We start from the raw sequence: 19,189 nt of genomic DNA, 5'->3' as shown, positions 1-19,189 counted from the left end.
CTTATAACATTGATAATAATAAAACCTTCAACAAGCAAAATGTTATGGAAAGATGCTTACTTGTCTTATTCATGCTGTGAAAACTGTTGGAGTTGCACTGTAAAACCTTGTAAACAATTAAATCAATCTATTACTACCTCTAATGTAGAAACCACCGTCAGAAATAGTAGGGAGTGAAAATGGTTGTAGAATAGCTACAACAAATGCATTTACACAACTAGATGAAAATTAGAACTTACCGTCCACGTTCCACAATCTCTCCATCTTTTAGGACTAAGATCTCGTCTGCATGAATTATTGTGGACAAGCGGTGAGCAATAATTATAGTAGTTCTATTTGCACAAACATTGTACAATGCAGCCTGTAATGAAACAAATGCACATTATTACATGGGATGTTGATTTTATTATCAAGAGTTAACTCTGACAACATAGTGGTTCAGATCCCACTTTAAACTGTAGGTCCAGACTTGATTAGCCTGTCTGTGCACAAAGTGGACTTAAAACAGAAATTCAACAACAACAGACACTTTGATGCATGTTATTATGCATAGAGAATTGGAATCGGGAATGTTGGCAGCAATAAGATGAGTCATGGCATATTGTTTTATCATTGCTACTAAAATTCAGCTTCCAACTGGGGAGAGAGATTAACAACTTCATTTGGGATGCAAAAAAAATATAACATGAGCCTGCCAGAGTTATTTCGGAATTGCATAAAAAGTGTACCTCGGACCTTTTCAGGGTTTAGACAGGGACATGGTTAAGTTAGGAGTATCATGCACTTTATGACAATAAACTGCATACAATGCCCAAGTCTTGTTGATCTAGTTTTAGTAGCCTGTAATGAAAAGAATGCATGTTGTTACATGTGATGTTAATTTTATTATCCCGAGTTATCTCTGGCTACAAGGTGGTCTGGATCCTACTATGTTGTTTGTAGACCTTCACATTTGTCTTTTATTAATAGACTCGTGCACTTTCGATGTGGCCGAAGGCCATAACCATGTTGTAGATGGGTTTCCTCAAACATCTTAATGATTTTGAAAATGTCTGCATGTTGTATTTGGTGTCACAATAGTGACACCAAACTGGAAAAGCAATACTTACTTCCTTTGTCATTTTTACATATTTTTAAATAATTGAAACATAATTGTTTTCTTCATTCCCGCAAATTCCTATTTTGCCTGTGTAACTAATTGTGAAGCTCATATTTTGAAATACGAAAAATCAAATGTATCTCGTTTACAGTGCTTTTCGGTGTGGAAATAACATTCCTTTATTTTCCCTACTAACGTCCACTTGCATGGTCAACAACTAATATTGCAAACACGACAGTGAAACATTTCTAAAACATTAAAACAGTCATCGTTGATGATCTCTATGATAAGAAAAATATCTGAACTCTCAACTAAGCACCGAAAGACACAAAACTAGCACTAAAATTGATGAACATAGTGGTAATAATGTTTTGTTAATGATGACAACTGTTTTGTACTGTGTCAATTTATCTTAATTTTTTTTTGGGGCACCATGTGTTGCACCAGTCAAATACAGTGCCTTTCATTTTCGAGTCGTCCATGGAGTGGCGGCCAGCAGCTGTACGCTAACCTTCGCACTGGATGCATCAGTGCTTCAGTATCCAGTTAGAGGGTGTCCAGTTTGCAGGTGTTTGTGGAGTGTTAAAATGTTAACAAGTGTTTTAGATATTGTTGTTTTACTTTACTTATTAGTACTGGTGTTTTTCTGCAGTCTAATAATGCCACGATGTATGAACAATTTAAAACAACAAATTTTAATGTACAACTCTTAAGTCAATACGAATAGTAAGGAATTGAAGAAGAATTCCCAGATGTTTCTGTTCCATACAGAGACAGTGTTCGAAAACTTGTGAACAAATTTAGGGAAACAGGGTCTCTTCTTGATGAGAAGCGAAGGATGAAACGGCATGTGCTTACTGAGGAGAAACTAGATGACATTGGAGCACAATTGGAACATATTCCTCAAAAATCCCTCCGGCGCCTTGCACAAGAAACGGACATTTTGATAACGTATACGTGGCGAGCTACCAAACTTTTAAACCTGAAGCCAAACATTAGAAGAATTGAAAGAAAATATCAGGAGAAACTGAAGCAATTTTGGAAGAGCAACTGATATGTGTTAGTGAAAATTTCCTTAAAAAATGCCATAAATGTGTGGAAGCAGGACAACATTTCCAACACCTTTTGTAACAAGGTATGTACTCATTTTAATTTTAACTGTCCATGTAATTGTACGAGCTTATTTCATTACATAGCTAGCAGTACCAGTTACGCAGATGTTGCATGAAGTTTACCGGCAGACATGCTCCCACCTGCCTGGCACGCTGACGGCCTCTCTGTGGACGACTCGAACGTGAATGGCACTGGATAATTGTGTACATTTTTTATCTGGCATTGTAACATCTGCGCATACATTAATCAGTGCCATTCACAAAAATTGAAACATCTGGAAGAGATTTGTTGTTATTTTAGATATGAAAATTAATTCTTTTGGCATTAGATAATTTTTTAAAGAAGGTATGTCCATTTCAAATTTAATTATTTTGTGTGGAAGATGTAAAAATCTTTAGGAAAAAATGTCGGATTTTTAGCCCTTGGAAACAGAAGTTGCTACAGACGTATAAAAAGGGCATTTTCACCCTTAAAAAAGGGGTAAGCGAGTAATTTTTTTAATTTTCTCCGTCTTTTTGGACAATATATGACTTGCGAAGAAGGTAAATCATGAAAGGATAAAAACATTGACTCTTTCCGAACACTGCCAGAATAAGGTACTTTGTTCATTGATTTTACCATGTTCTTGTAAATGCCATTTCCCAAGCTGAAGCAGCTACATTACATCCACATAAACTGTTGTGTAAGGGTTCATGTACACCATCTTGTTCACCTCCAATGGCATTAGATACATATTCTGTGGCCAACAACTGATCTGTAGATGTCAAAATTTTAAATTACAGGTGTTGCACATGACACTGATGCAGTGTTTAGGCAGGAAATTCTACTAATGTTTCAGATAAAAATTTTCAGTCTATCTGATCTCATTTGGTCTATTCACCAACAAACCTGTTAAACAGGAGATTCTAAAATTCTTCAACCAAAATGGATTATTTAAAAGCTTACCTGAATATTTCTTTCAGTCTGGGTATCCAGTGCGCTGGTTGCTTCATCCAACAGCACAAAGGCTGGAGCTTTTAAGATTGTTCTTGCAATGGCAACTCTTTGCTTTTCTCCGCCACTTAATTTCAGTCCTCTTTCACCCACCTAGAATATCAACAATAAGTGTAAATAATTTAATTCTGTGTACAAGAAAAAGTTCACACATGAAGTCAATCAGAAAATTTCCAGCCTTACTATTAGTTAATAGACTATCCCTGGAAAGTATACTGAAATACAACAAACATGTACTGTTTTATTTGTGTAGATAGAATGAAAGTATAATGAAAATGTTACAACACAACATATGAATCAACACCTGCATGTATCAACACAACAACAGATATTGTGCACGCATTTGAACATAAACAGAACAGTCAGCATACATGTTCCAGGTGTCATCCATTTAACACCACACATTTTTCATAGCGACACTGCACGTTTGCGAACATTACTAAAATATTATTAATGTATTGGGCAGCATTTTCATATGTAGTGAACTTTGAAGCAAGAGTTCCAGAAATCTCCTCCAAGTGCACTGTGTTGTAGCTAGTGGCCTGCCTCAGTGGCTACTTCCATATGAACAACGCTCGACAAAAAACACCTCTCGAATACTCAAACCATTGAGGATCGCCTTTCAGTATAACTGTTTTCTGTAAGAACCGATGTCACACTGTAGCTTACTCGCTTCTCACACAATACCAACGATGTACAGTGTTGCTAACTTTCAGCCAACTTTATTCCTGGCCATACTGCATTAATAACAAACTTTGTTCCTTCAATGGCTGAAACTCTTTAATGTGGTCAACATTTTAACGTACTGCACAAATCAAGAGTACTTATTAGTACATGTATTAATTATAAGATGAAAGTGGCTTATTTTCTGCAAAAATTAATTACAGAGTACAAATATATTATTCTACTGTATTACCAGTAGTGCTGATCTAAGATTGTGAGAATTATATTAGAGATGCTTGACTGGAAATAGTTGCACCACACAGCCCACATTCTAGGAAGCCAGATCACAGCTGCCAAATGTTGTCCAATAAAAAGACACTGATGGATTTGTCTTACTTCAATTTGTTAAAATATGTACGTATTATTAGAAATTCAACCCACACCCAAAAACATGAATTATTCTTCCCTGCTAATAAATCTCACCTGAGTTTCATACCCATCTGGAAATGTGAGTATCCTTTCATGAATATCAGCATTTCTAGCTGCTTCTGTTATTTCCCCATCAGTAGCTGACATTCTGCCATACTTTACATTGTATCTGGAATAATATATTACAATTCAATATAAGGTGTATGCATCAAGCAAAATTCATGACAACAAAAATCACTCATATTATTTTATACAGGGAAAAATTATTACAAAAGAGAATTTATATAAATAAAAGCTTAATATGAAAGTAAACAATAAAATTATTTCTCTTGCAGTTTATGGCTGTTACGATGACATAAACATAATTTTGTTGTAGATTTCGGAAGCACAAATGCTTCCTTCATCAGACATTTATTTCTAGAAATGTCATTCTCAGAAAACATTACAACAAAAAGTGTGTTTTTATGCTTGTAACAGCCATAAACTACAAGGGTAATAATTCTACAATGCAAGCAATATGTATATAAGAAATAATAAAATAGTAGCATATAGAGAAATGCATGAAATAACACAAAATGTAAAATAATTATTATTATTATTATTTTGCATCTACAAAAAGTATTATGAGAACTTTTAAGAACATAGATAACACAAAATGTTCATATTCACACAACATAAAATAATTTATCTGTTTCTCACACACAAGGCAGTTAAAAAATATTTCACTACATAAAAAAAAAATTTGAGTTTCAATCAACAAAATTACAAGTAGAATCAAAGATGTGCTTATCTTATCTGGTAAACTCTCAGGTTTGTCCACGAATCCTTCACACGCCTTTTGAAAATGCTGTTGCTTTGTAATCAAGAGATCCACGGTTTGATTCCTGGTGGAGGCACACTACACAGTTATTCGGATACTACTTTAAACTGTATGTCTACCCCTGATTAACCTACATGAGCATAAGTGGACATAAACGCAGAGCTTTCATCAGATAAAAGTTATATTTCAAAAATGTCTATATTTAAAGCACAGGTTAACAGAATTAAAATATCCAGTGAAACAGAAGCAAAGTCAAACGTTCCAAGAACAGCGATATTTATCAACTGATATGGGTAAACATACATTTGTACTTACTTAATAGTGTTGTTGAAGAGCACAGTATCTTGCGGCACCACACCTATAGTTCTTCTCAATGATTTCTGTGTTACATTCATGATGTTTTGTCCATCAATAAGAATCGCACCAGTACCCACATCATACAAACGGAACAGGAGCCGGACAATTGTGCTCTTTCCACTTCCAGATGGCCCAACCTAGATAACATGAACCTTTCAAGTACTTATCTTCATAACATTCTACAGAAGGTAGCCCACGATAAAAATAGTCGACTTTGAACCTCGCTAGTAAACTGAACTGGCTAGTAAATTCCCTTGCGCCACCACCAATTGTGTTCGATGTGGTGGCGACGGGCCTGTTCGATCGTCTGGCAGCGTAGTTTCCACTGTAGCAAACTCCTGCGTAGAATGGGAAGGGGAATGTCTCGCCATACCCCTTTGACAACTTTCCCAAGACCCTGCAAGGTACAGGGACGGTTTCAAGCAAGTGCCTGTTTGAGGAGTCCAAACCCACAGTAGTCCATTGGTGAGGCATCCGGGGGTTTCACAGGAAGGGACGAAAATGGGATCACTCGAATTCCTGTCTCCTCTGCCTTCCTTGCATAGAATGCCTGGGATGCTCAAGCTGTATGGCTGGAGGCCTTGTCCATGTGGATCCATACATGTGTGGTCTCGTCACCATACAGGTGGGGGATGTGTGTGTCATACAGAGGGACCATAACGTTCTACTGGAAGTAAGCTTCGTTGACTTTGGTGTTGGAAGGCACTTTGACAAGTAGCACCATTCCCTGACTGCAATATCTAGCCACCACCAGAAATATCTTGGAAAACTTTTCCTTGCACTGCAGCACAAAGTCAGAACGGCTCTTCTGGTCTGTTTGGAAGGTAGAAAATTGACCAAACTCTGTTGGTCTCATCTAGGTAGAGCCACCCTTCATCCAGGGTACACACCCATTTCCACTTGTCCCCTGCAAGGTATGTTTCATACAGTTTTCTGGCGTTTGTGAACCTCTCCTGGATGAGAGGTTCTTCCGGATGATGTTGGAAACTGTGTGTTTGAGATACCGTGGTGTATAGCCAAACTTCTCTGCGTTGGGGGATTGTCGTGTGTCACTGATGTCCTAATGGCACGCACTGTATTGGGGGTTCAAGTGGGCTCGGGCCGTGATCTCCTCACAATTTCCGGTCGACCACATCGTTGGATGATGAGACCCACACTAGCTTTGCTGATGATTAAACCCTCTTCTTTGCAGTTTCACTATTGCTGAGTGACTATAATCGGTGGCAGAAAGTCCACAAATGAACCCCTCCCAGAAAGCTGTCACTTTTACCTTCATCCTTCCACGGATCCTGCTCAACTGATACTTTATCTCGTATAGGCCGCAGTGTAGCCAGCAGGACATAACAGCAGTTCAATGCATCGTTCGCGATGGCCAGTCAAAGTAGACTATTTTTATTGTGGGAAACCTTCTGTATTAGAGTGTGTGTGTGTGTGTGTATTTTACAGACAAATTACTGTCAATCATGTTTCCTATTACACAACTGTTAGAAAGTTCCAGGACTATTTTATTATCTGCAAGAGTTTCACTTAAGTTTTTACATTTCATGTTATTCAAAGATGGAATGTGTAGTCCACACATGGTGTGGCAACCAATTTTAAAGAACAATTACAATCTAACAGCCATATGTACAAGTCACTAAACAGCCACAATTTTTGCATTAAAGAAAAAGTCAACATTGTCATCACATTGATATATTAAGTGACTTTCAGTTTCCAAAATATTGACTTGACATGTTACATTGTTATTTCATATTGTACTGTGGAGTATATGCACTTTTATTACCACTAAACTTAATGGCATATAAGTAAAGTAAAGTGTTCCCCTGTGCTTAGCACCACGCCATGAAGGCATATAGGGGGTGTGGGGGTAACGCCCCACACTTTCTTGATCCGGTCGTGAGTGGAGGTGATGTGATCAGCACCATGCCCCTGACCGCCTTTACCCCCCAGGTTTCCCCAGGTACCCATGTTATTCGACGCTGGGTGGGCGCCGGGGCCGCTTCCAACGTTAGAAAAGTTCCCGGATTTGAACCGGCCGGGGATCGAACCCGGGACCTTGAGCATGGTAGTCAGACGCGTTACCGACTGAGCCACCGCGGCCAACTTAATGGCATATAATATAATAAATAAAAACAATAAGTAAGAATTGTTGTGGTAATTTTCAGAATATGCCACCGAATAACTAATAATTTTGTTTCATAATTATTTTTAATACTGAAAGTGATAATTACAATATACCACAGTAAAAATTCAACTAAGAAGTACAAAAAACTTACCAATGCAACAGTTCTTCCAGCAGGAACATGGAAACTGATATTCTTCAGTACAACCCTCTCTGGAAGATAGTTGAAAGTGACATTATCAAATTCTACAGTTCCATTCTTCACTGCAAGAGCTTTCGCATTAGGAATATCAACGACTTCTTTCTCTTCCCTCATTAAGTCAAACATGTTTTCCATATCAATAAAATTCTTTTGAATTGCTCTGAAACAAAATCCATAGCAATAAACACTGAAGCTACATGGAGGATGCATGCAAATATAGTTTTCAGTAGTTCAGTGTGTATGTGTGTGTATTCACATTTAAAATGTACATAATACAAATGTAAAAACTACACTAAAGGCACTATTTGCTACAAATATCAACAATTCAAAAATGACATACTGTACAGTTAAACCTGACTTATACGTATGTCAGTAACTAAGAATTACTTACAAATCAGATTTATATACCATGCCATATCATTATTAAAATACTGTAATTGTATCTATTTTGAGGAACAATATGTACTGTATTTCAATCATAAAGTGGTAAATTAACAAATCTAAAAGTTAGATTCTTAAGTTTTATGTGGATTAGCATCCACTTACGGTATAAATTTTACATTCTGATCAAGCATGTAACATTTTCTCTTTCTGTTTTCCATAGCCGACCAGTAGCAACTGAAAACATTCAGTGAAGGATCCGCTGTTCTGTTTTTATTATGGAACATTGCAAACGTCAGCTATTGGCACATTTTTAACGTGTGTAGTTTCTTATTGCAATTATGTACACAAGAAAATGTGTCTTGTGTTCTGAACAACTGCGACAAATCTTTGAAAATCGCCTTGTGTTTATGTAACCACAAGAAATGCATACTTTTGTAGTTTGGTTACGTACAAATCAACTGTATTTTATAAAAATAAGTATGTATAACCCTAAATCACATATAAACGCATCTTGTACAAATAAGGTTTAATTAACAGTTTTCAAATTATATTTTGCCGGGTCCTACGGTAATTTACGTATAAAACAGAATTATGCAGGACTAAGTTACATATAAAGTGGTCTCAACTGTACTAGGAATGGACGGATATGAAAATTTTCCAAAGGTACACAAGATACACAAATGTCAATCTTATTTTCACGTAATATACCTTGGACTGCATTTTACAGACTAGCAAGGCTCTGTCATCTAGTCACATGGTCAGTATAGTCCTCCATGAACTTGTGTTGTGCGCTGTCCACATGTGCTTGTGATTGTCCCTTCATCTATTTCATCTTATCACCATGCATCCTCGTCTTTGCAATTAGCCAAAAGTGGCAGAAACGTGAAGTAATATACATCAAATCATTCAATCATTCATGAAAATTTTGCTGACACTGATAAAGTAACCGATCCAATATAAAATTGCACATGTTCTTTAAAAAACCTGAAGTGCTTCATAAACCTTTTAATTTATGTAACCAGGTGATTAACACATCTACTTTACAAAACCATGCAATATGAATTACATATTTATATTCAACAATATCAAAATGACAGAATTTTGCACTCATTTACAGGTTATTTAAAGATATGTGTGATGGCTAAAAGTAGGGGTGTGCGCGACAGAATTTTTTGAGTCGGGACGGGACCGGGACGAGAAATTTTTTAAATTCCGACATTCGGGATGGGAAAAATTAGCAACTTCCCAACTCGGGATGGAAAATGTTCGAACATTTACAATGCAGAAAACGTCGAGAATTAATGACTTTTTAAATGACCATTCGGTATTTCCAGACTTCTCGGGATCCCAAAAAGTCTGGAAGTAATTTCCCGACCTCGGTCCCAACTTTTCGGGATCCCGCACACCCCTAGCTAAAAGTATTGGTAATTTACCAACACACTGGTATGCCTATATCAGCTGTAACTCACAGACTTCGGATGAACCTGCCTCATTCAACTTCATGTTATCATCGGTGTCCATATTGATGGGTAGCTGTAAGAATATCAGTATCAAGTCGAGGTATCAGCCCTACTAGATACACCTCTGCCTGCATAGTCTAATAGTTAGGAATGTTTTCTTCCAAGAAAATTAGGTGACATAAGGATCTTTTTCGTATCACAGATGGATCACACACAACTTGAACACACGAAGAAGTAGTAAATTCTAGTCTAAGGCAGATAAAAATTGGTGATGAAAACTGACATTGTGACCCCATGTTCTGACTTGACTGTTGAGTTATTGAGCACTGCTTTGCATCATTAGGGTATTACAAGGGGAGATGAAAGAATGGGGTACCATCCCATCTTTTGTCAAGACTGGCTAAGGAAAATCCACACGAGAAAAAGGTCAGGATTGTCAACTTTAGGCTTTTTTGATTGTGTATCTCCCAAACAGAACCCTGTTAAAATTTGAAAACTGAAATTCACTTTTTACACAATTATATAATAATTCTGTGTAAATTTTGTCCGGGGTTCACTTAATTTATTCGGCTATTGATTTGGGTGACTCACAGAATGCTATTGATTGAAATTCTATCAATCGTCCCCAATGGTGCAGTGGTAATGTTCTCCTTTTAATCATGGGGTCCTAGGTTCAGTATGCAGTGGATGCATATTGCACAATGGTTTGGATCCCACTTTAAAATGCAGGTTCAGACCCGATTAGCCTATCTGTGCATAAAGTGGACTTGAAACATTAATTCTATCAATCCTATATTCGATCAAGAATGAAACAAATAACTACAACGAAGTATATGAGTAATTTTGCGAATTCTTGTTCTTGCGATTCTTGATTTCAGGCTAGCTCAATAGATGATGCTTGAATTTATTTTCCATTTTTTTATTGTTAGTTTGTAATTGTCTTTAAATTGCAGAATTATAATTGCGTGAACACTTAAACCAGCAACTAATTTGTTTAGTGCTGTCCAAGATATGCTGATTATTACAGTTAAATGTAATTAATAAAACAATGGCATACCTGTAGTATGTTCCGAACCAATTAAGTGGAACATAGAGTTGAAGAATATATGATGAGAACAGAACATAGTCTCCAACTGTTAAAATTTGTTCAGTGACCACCATATGGACACAAAGCAACGAGCCTGCTAGAAGCCCACTGCTGATGATGACATTTTGAAATGTGTTAAGTAGATTAAGAGTTGCTGTGGCTTTCCATTCTTCTCTCTGTTGGATAAGAAAATACAAAACTCGGATATAATTACCAGTATTAAAAATAATCACGGTGAAAATCATTCAGCAGAATTGATAAAATAACATTTATCAATAATTAAAACCTGTGAAATATCGGAATTGTTTTATTGATTTATATTAATCAAATCACACTGAGCCATGGAGTTGAGGCTTGAATCCCAGCCTGGCAGAAAAATGATGCTAAAATACTCTACTCATTTGTAGCTCCCAATTTCCTCACGATGGTGGGTCGCCACCCATATGCTGGCCAAAATCTCACGAGAAAAGTTATTATGCTTCCCCCAGGAGACGAACCTGCACGCGTCCCGTAGCAAAGCCTAAAGACTGATGCCACAGCCTGCATGGGCACGGTGTGTGGGACACTTCATAACAATAACAGATGCAAAATTCTACAGCGTAGAGTGGACAAAAATTGACCCCTTTGTTGAAAATGAATTTGGACAAAAGAGACATGAAATTTCACAATACTATGAAAGAAAGTTTGGATATCATCAGCTACAAGATGTCAAAATCAGAACGGTATATGGCAGTACTCAACAACTGCATCTTGCCTACATGCCAAAATGCAAAATAAACTCTTGAACACGAAATTTTGAGTTTATTTACCAACACAACAGCCTCCAGTCTGAATTATTCTGAGCTGTTCAAACTCTTGGAACACACTGAGAGGAATAAACTGAATAAGAACTCCAACTACCATATAAGTGAATCTAAAAGTATTATTAGAGGCATGCAAATTTCGTTTTTGACGAAAACACGAAATACGAAATAACATGCTGTAATGTTCCTTTTTCATGTTTCTGAAAGGTCTGAGGTGCATTTTTCTACCCTGTTTTGTCACGAAATAATGCGAAATGAACTGCAAAATGCGAAACTGACTCTTAAACATGAAATTTACCGTTTATATACCGACGCAACACTTTCTGAAGTCTGAAGTATCCTGTGAGTTATGCAATTCACGGAAAATTGATTAATTCTGCTGTAAATATTTGAGAAGTGAAAATGGACCCCTTTACACAGGAATAAACTTAATACTCTGGTAACTTCATAAATGTGCTATTAGAAGGGATAATTTTATTTTGTGTAGTGCAGTTTTTAAATCAAATTTAGGATTATATTCACACTTTTAAAACCAAAATGTCATCTTATATAGCACTTTTGATGTGATTATTCACCGCTATAACACCGACATTTTATTTTATTTACTGCTTTTGAACCCGAAATCGACTCTGTTTTTGTACCGAAATTTTGCTTTTTTATTTACCAAAAATATATGCCTCTTAGTATTATAGAACAAAATCTTACAACATATATGTGCATATTTAGCTAAAGTTAAATTGTTGACAAATGTCCAAGAGTTAGAAAAATGAAATTAAATAAAACGTACTGTTATCGATGACCGAACTGGAAACCTAACCAGCAGTGAAACAACAATTTCCTTTGTGCTTGGTGGCAGGGGACACCAAAATTAATAGAACCATTAGAGGTTGTGTGGTAAAAGTTGGTCATTTGCTTCAGTATATGTACATTTAGAATTAGTCAAAATCAAGATGTAACATCAGGATATGCCTAACTGAAGAATACTTACCCATAATGCTGTAGCAGTTTGGACATTTTTTACATAATTGCACACAACAACAGTAATTGAATTTACAATTTCCCGTAAGCCTACTTACAACTAGAAACATCTTTGTGTGTATACCTGATACTTTAAGACTGCTTCTCTGTAACTCTGAACTTCATATTCTTCTGCTCCATAATATTTGACAGTTTCAAAATTAAGCAAAGAATCCACACTTCTTGCTCTCTGTTCATTATCAGCAAGATTCATGCGTCTGTGAAATTTGGTTCTCCATTCAGTCACAAAAATAGTGGCAGCTGAAAGAAAGTCCAATTTTAGTACATTTGTCTAAAATAAAGATTCAATCTAACATTATATGCTAAGAAGCCCATGTTATTGATAGAGTTTGTAAGCAACAGAACTTTTTCAGTAATAGTGACAATAACATGATTACTTATTCCAGTAATGAGTAACCAAATTAATGGTTACTGTTACTTTTTTGTACATTTTAACAGTAACGATAAAAAATTATATTTTCTATAAAAACAGAAATAAAATGTTCATCCTTGTATAGGTACATACAGGGTGTTTCCGTGACCTTGATTCAAACTGCAGGATGGATGGAGACTGGCCGAAGTACCAATGAGATGAGAGGAAATGTGTAATTAAAAAGTTACAAGCCAAAACTAGTTTGGGGTGCCTATGATAGTGGAAAAAGACAACTGAAAGATGCGGCTTATAGGATTCATACAGACACTACTACAGTATAGGACATTATTCCAGTACAGGAATAATCTATTTTTCCCCTAGTTGTTGGAAATCATTTAATTTGCCAAAATAGTGTGACCAGTCTTTTATATACCTGAAGATGTATTGTTAATTTGAAATTAAGCATCTTATCAACATTTGATCATTCTTGTCATTAATTATACAAAATGCTATATAATATAGAAGACACTTCCATTTGTACATATTATTCAAATTCTGTAAAAACTGAAAAGTGCAAACATGCTTCTGTATAATAAGTTACTTGTATATATTTATTTCATACAGATTAATAACATTTATAAGGCTAAAGCTAACAACCTTCATTATATTTCTAAATTTAATGAACTTTTATCATAATACAAAGTTCTAAACAAATACATGAAAAACTCAATATGCTGACCATGGAAGAAATTTATTTTATTATAAAACATAAACTAAACGTAACGTTTCAACCTTCTAGCAAGGTATTCTTCAGACTCTGCACCAAGTACAAATGTAACAAGGTACAAAAAAGGACGATATATATACACAAACATTACTCCCCTCCAAACTATTAGAAAGTTGTTCTGGAACATTCTAGCAGGTGGCTTTCCCTTGTCAACTGTACTTTCACCTAAAAGGCTAAACATATTTTCTTCCATCTAGAAGTTAAAGAAAGAAATGTAGATTATGAAGAAGTTATATATGACATTAAAGAAGCAGTGCTCCATATAAAAGAAGAACCAGAAAGAGACAAGATTAGAAGAACAGCAGCCATACTGAAGAAAGAAATGGAAACACAAGGAAAAGTAGATAATTTGAGTCAAAAAGAAAGGGAAGGGATGAAGAAAATCAAGACAAGAAGGGATGTGGTGACAGAGCAGGCAGATAAAGGAGGAGCAATTGTGGTGATGGAAAGAGAATGGTACGAGAGGAAGTATGAAGACCTAAAAGAGAACGGATATGAGGAGATTTGTGGAACAGAAGAAGAACAAACTATAAGAGAAATGGTCATCCAAGGCTGTAGGAGGAGAGGATTCAAGAAGTGCATAAAGGTGACAGGAAGACTACCAAGTTTGAAAGGCTTTCCAAAGATACACAAAGAGGAGATAAAGTTGAGACCAGTAATGGAGTGCAGAAACAATATTTTGGAACCCTTGGAAAATAAATAAAATAAAGTTATTGAAGTGTTAGTAACACAGCAAGAAAGTAGAGCAGTTAAGAACAGTGAACAAGTAGTGGACCTCATAAAAGGACTTAAGATAAATGAGATGAAGATGACAATGTTTAGCTTAGACGTGAAAAGTATGTTCCCGAGCATCAAGAGGGGACACGTGTTGGACATTGTTAAAAAGATAATGGGGACAAGAAATTATAGGAGAATGGAATAGTGAAAGGGTAGTGAAGGTGATGGAAACAATTTGGAATAAAGGTTACGGTATAATGGGGGATAAAATAATGTTAATGAGTGAAGGACTGAATATAGGTTCTAGTCTAAGCCCAGCATTGTCTGAATTGGTTATGAATGAATGGGAAAAGAAAGTGATAGAAAAAGGAGGTGACAAAATAATTCTGTTTTGCAGATATGTGGACGATTGTTTTGCCATATGGAAGGGAACGAAGAGGCAGCTCGACATAGTTGCCAAAGAAATACAAGATGAAGAAAGAGGGATAGTATTGGAACTCGAAATAGAAGACAAGGTAAGTTACCTAGATATATTGATGAAAAGGAAGAGAGGACAAGAAATTGAAACTGCTTGGTATCAGAAGAAGTGTGCAGCAGGGTTATTCTGCCACAAAAGAAGCGACGTAAGTGAGGTGATAAAAAGAAATTTTATAAAGAACATGGAGGACAGAATCAAGAAAATATGCACGAAAAAATGTGAAAAGGAAAAATAAATAGCCTATGGAAACAGCTGGAAAAGAATGGCTATGAAAAGGAGGATAGACTGGACATAAACAGAAGAAGGAAGAAAAATGGCAGGGGTGAATTGGAAGAGAAGGAAAAAGAGAGGAGGTTTGGAATAAGGAGTATAGTATAGGGAAGAGCACAGAAAATATATGCAAAGTGCTTAGGAAAGTGGACATTAAAACTTACAGGAAGGGAGGGAGAAGCATCTTAAGAATAGCGAAGAATGCAAACAAGAAAAAGGAAAACAGAAGAGGAAGGGATTATCTACAAAGTGAAATGTAAAGAATGTCAGAGTGTGTACATAGGAGAAACGAAAAAGAGGCTGAAAGACAGGTTGAAACAACATACGGATGATGTACGACTTAAGAGATAGAGAAATGCGATATTTAAACACATGAGAGAAACAGGACATGACACATAGTGGGATGAGGCTAAGCAGATAGGAAGGGAGAAGAGAATACTAGTGAGAAAATGGAAGGAGGCCAAGGAAATAGAGAAGAAAGGTGAAGAAGACACAATGAACTGAAATGGGGGACTGAAGATAAGCAAAGAATGGAAGAAGGTGTTAGAAAGAGTGGAAAGAACAAGAGAGAAAGAGGAGAGAAGAAGGAAGGAAAAAGAGCATGAGATAAAGAGTCCAACCACATTCTAGATGGAAGAAAATGTGTTTAGCCTTTTAGTTGAAAGTAGTTGACAAGGGAAAGCCACCTGCTAGAATGTTCCAGAACAACTTTCTAATAGTCTGGAGGGGAGTAATGTTTGTGTATATATATATCATCCTTTTTTGTACCTTGTTACATTTGTACTTGGTGCAGAGTCTGAAGAAGACCTTGCTAGAAGGTTGAAACGTTACGTTTAGTTTATGTTTTATAATAAAATAAATTTCTGCCTTGGTCAGAATATTGAGCTTTTCATATCATGGAAACAAGGCTCAATGGTGTTATAAACAAATACATCACGAAACAAGTTCTCATTTTTAGGCACAAAGTTTAAATTGTAAGAAAATGGCAGAATCCACTTACCTATATACAAAACCATGGTAAGGAATACAATTAGACCAAACCACCCATTGAATGTAGTTACAAAGTAAACAATAGCTACAACAATATCAGTAAGTGTTGGCACTATGCTGAAGAGAATATAGCTCAGTAAGTTGTTTATGCTGTCTGTGCCACGATCCATCACACGTAGTACTTCCCCTGTCTTTCGGCCAAGATGCCAACGCAAGCTCAAACTGTGTAAATGACTAAACAGCTCTACCTACAAAAGAAAACACATTTAATGCAGTTTATTCTGTGAAAGGATTTCTTGCTAAATTATCATATTAAGCAACAACTCAGAATTACACATGCACAGTACTACATTTTATTTTGTTTCAATTATAAAGGGTGATTCAGAACAATGAGCATACACTTCAGGAGGTGATTCCTGAGAGGACAAGGAACAATAAAGTACACATGAACATATGTCCGGAAATCTATGTGTTCCAGGATAGATACCACCAACCGTTGTCATGCTGGAAGTCCCTAGTGTGCGAAAATGCATTTCTTGCTCCAAGTTAGGCGACTAGTGCTCTTACAAGGATCATATGCATTTCCGGACATATGTTTATGTGGACTTCTTTGTTTCTTGTCCCGTCAGCAATCACCTCCTGAAGTTTGTTCCCATTGTTCAGAATCACCCCGTATGTATTGTGGATTGTTATGTTGCATATCTTTCCCAGTAATTTCTTTCTTGGATGCCTATGGGAACTGTAGTAATAAAATAAGTAACAGTGGGAAATATTCTGACTGAGGCTCTGCTTTTATTATGTTGTGAGGACACAAAAAATTTCAATAAAAAGTTCAAACTGGTCATTTTTTTAAAACTTTATCAAATTTTATCATAACATTGTAAAGCAATAATCACTATTGGCTAATTAAATTATATATCCTTACTTTAACATTAAACCTAAACTTCTTTTTTTGTCTTAGTTCTCACGTAAACCCCCGATTACAGTAATAACATAGAGCAGACAATAGGTACATATGCACAGTACCAGATAAAAAGAACTAAAGGTACAAGTAGTATGTAAGAAAGAAAATGAAAAGATGAAAGAAAATATTTGTGTCCAAAAATTCTACACATTACGTCTGAAAAAGTTAATTTATTGCATAAACCATTGCATTGCACTTCAAACAACTAACCTGCACTTCTCTTGTTGTGTACTGCTGAACTCTTATCCACAGGAAAGTTCTCATATTATTCAACAGTCCCATGCCACCAGTACCTCCACCCTGAAGGAACTTGAAACCAACATATATGAGGACAAAGTCCCATCGGAATTTGAGATGTTTTTCACCAGTTGTCACTGTCATGCTGTCAACTGAAAATAGAAATTGCATTAACACATTTGTAAAGGACAAATGTTTGCTTAAAAATGAACATATTATGTTGGAGCAACTACATCAAAGAAAATACAAATTACTTCAATGTGAATCAAAAAAGTGAAAAAGAATCCTAGCATTGTTACTGTTGTTACATTGAAAAAAAATGAAATTATAGAGAACATCTTGCATGAAAAGAACTGATTTATTACCTATGGTTAATAACTATATTTTATATGCATATCGTCGTATTAGTAAAATTTTAGTGATCTGGTATACCTATAAAGAGTGCAAAACTGTCATTTTGTTGTAAGACTTGAAGCTTTCTTGGCGACGAATGATGAATAGATTCTCTCAGGTTATCGACCAGGTGAGTTGTGGAGAATATTCCAAGCTTTCGAGAGCTAACGTCACTCTCATCTTCAGGGTTGAAGTGCAGATACGAGCGTCAACCCGGTGTATATACGTTTGTGGAGGGAAGATCCCGGTGAAGACGATAGACCAATCGGATGGCGTGTCTGCTGCGTGCACACTCCTGGTTAACTAATGCTAACCAAGCTGGGTCTAGTTCAAGCCCCATGTCGCGATTAAGATTATCTTTTTCTTCAGGAAAGGCTATGGTTGGCCATTTGATGAATGGCTTCCTTGTAGTTTGAAGTTTTGGCTATGATTTCTGTGTTGCTGAAATCTATGTCCATCATTTATTGAATGTTTTGCTAGACCTGACTTTTCAGGATGGAAATACTTGATGCTGCTTTGGTTTTCTTTACAGTGCTGTTCTATTGTCCCAAGACTGATCATCAGCGTCATTGGATGCCCAACGTATAGACTCGCCAAATTCCTGACAGCTCAGCTCTAACTACTCACAGGGAAATGTGAACACCATGTGAAAAACTCTACAGAATTCATCAAGACGCTGCAGCAGATCAGAACATCACCAGATGACATCTTAGTCAGCTTCGACGTAATGTCACTCTTCACCAAAGTGGCACTTCAAGATTCACTGCAATTACTAGAATGCCAGTTCACACCAGAAATCATCAGTCTGTTCAAACACACACTGACCTCTACCTATTTCAGCTACGGTGGACAGTACTATGAACAAACCGACGGTGTGACAATGGGCTCCCCTCTCTCGCCTGCCATAGCCAATTTTTTCACGGAAAACTTTGAGCAAGAAGCACTGCACACAGCTCCGTTGAAACCCGCCACCTTCTACAGATACGTCGACGACACCTTCATCGTCTGGCCACACAGTAAAGAAACGCTTCAGCCATTCTTAGACCACCTCAACAATCAACACCCGAATATCAAGTTCACCATGGAGACCGAGAAGAACAACAGCCTGCCGTTCCTGGATATTCTCATCAAACGCAAGCCAGACGGATCCTTGGGACACAGTGTATACCGGAAACCAACTCTCTCACAGATCTATATCTCAATGCCAACAGTTTTCACCACCTGTCTCAGCGAGCTACAGTACTCTCTACTTTATTTCACTGGGCCATCTCCATCAGTGATGCGGATCATCTATCAGAAGAAATACAGCATCTTCGCACAGCTTTCAAACAGAACGGGTACTTGGAACACATCAACACAACATTAAAACAAGTACTGTCCAAGAAGACCACCATATCAGAGAATCCGGACACATCGGGGAATCTAGACACA

At 36.7% G+C, this 19,189-nt stretch overlaps 1 protein-coding gene across 2 annotated transcripts in view; it reads right to left on the bottom strand.

The window, feature by feature from the left end:
* Nucleotides 1-19,189, bottom strand: part of Hmt-1 (ABC transporter ATP-binding protein/permease Hmt-1) — a 56,940-nt gene that overhangs the window by 19,058 nt on the left and 18,693 nt on the right. For both annotated transcript variants that reach the window (XM_083135400.1, XM_083135401.1), the window contains exons 5-13: nucleotides 17,339-17,517; nucleotides 16,175-16,412; nucleotides 12,635-12,810; nucleotides 10,700-10,905; nucleotides 7,751-7,958; nucleotides 5,433-5,611; nucleotides 4,352-4,466; nucleotides 3,158-3,298; nucleotides 240-361 (exon numbers count right to left, since the gene is read on the bottom strand). In XM_083135400.1, coding sequence (XP_082991526.1) covers nucleotides 240-361; nucleotides 3,158-3,298; nucleotides 4,352-4,466; nucleotides 5,433-5,611; nucleotides 7,751-7,958; nucleotides 10,700-10,905; nucleotides 12,635-12,810; nucleotides 16,175-16,412; nucleotides 17,339-17,517 — 1,564 coding nt within the window. The remainder of the gene's footprint in view (nucleotides 1-239; nucleotides 362-3,157; nucleotides 3,299-4,351; nucleotides 4,467-5,432; nucleotides 5,612-7,750; nucleotides 7,959-10,699; nucleotides 10,906-12,634; nucleotides 12,811-16,174; nucleotides 16,413-17,338; nucleotides 17,518-19,189) is intronic.

This window comes from Lepisma saccharinum, chromosome 14, assembly GCF_977018435.1.
Source record: "Lepisma saccharinum chromosome 14, izLepSacc3.1, whole genome shotgun sequence".
Taxonomy (NCBI): Eukaryota; Metazoa; Arthropoda; class Insecta; order Zygentoma; family Lepismatidae; genus Lepisma; species Lepisma saccharinum.
The sequence above is the reverse complement of the archived record's forward strand: the minus strand, read 5'-3'. Positions and strand labels throughout refer to the sequence as shown.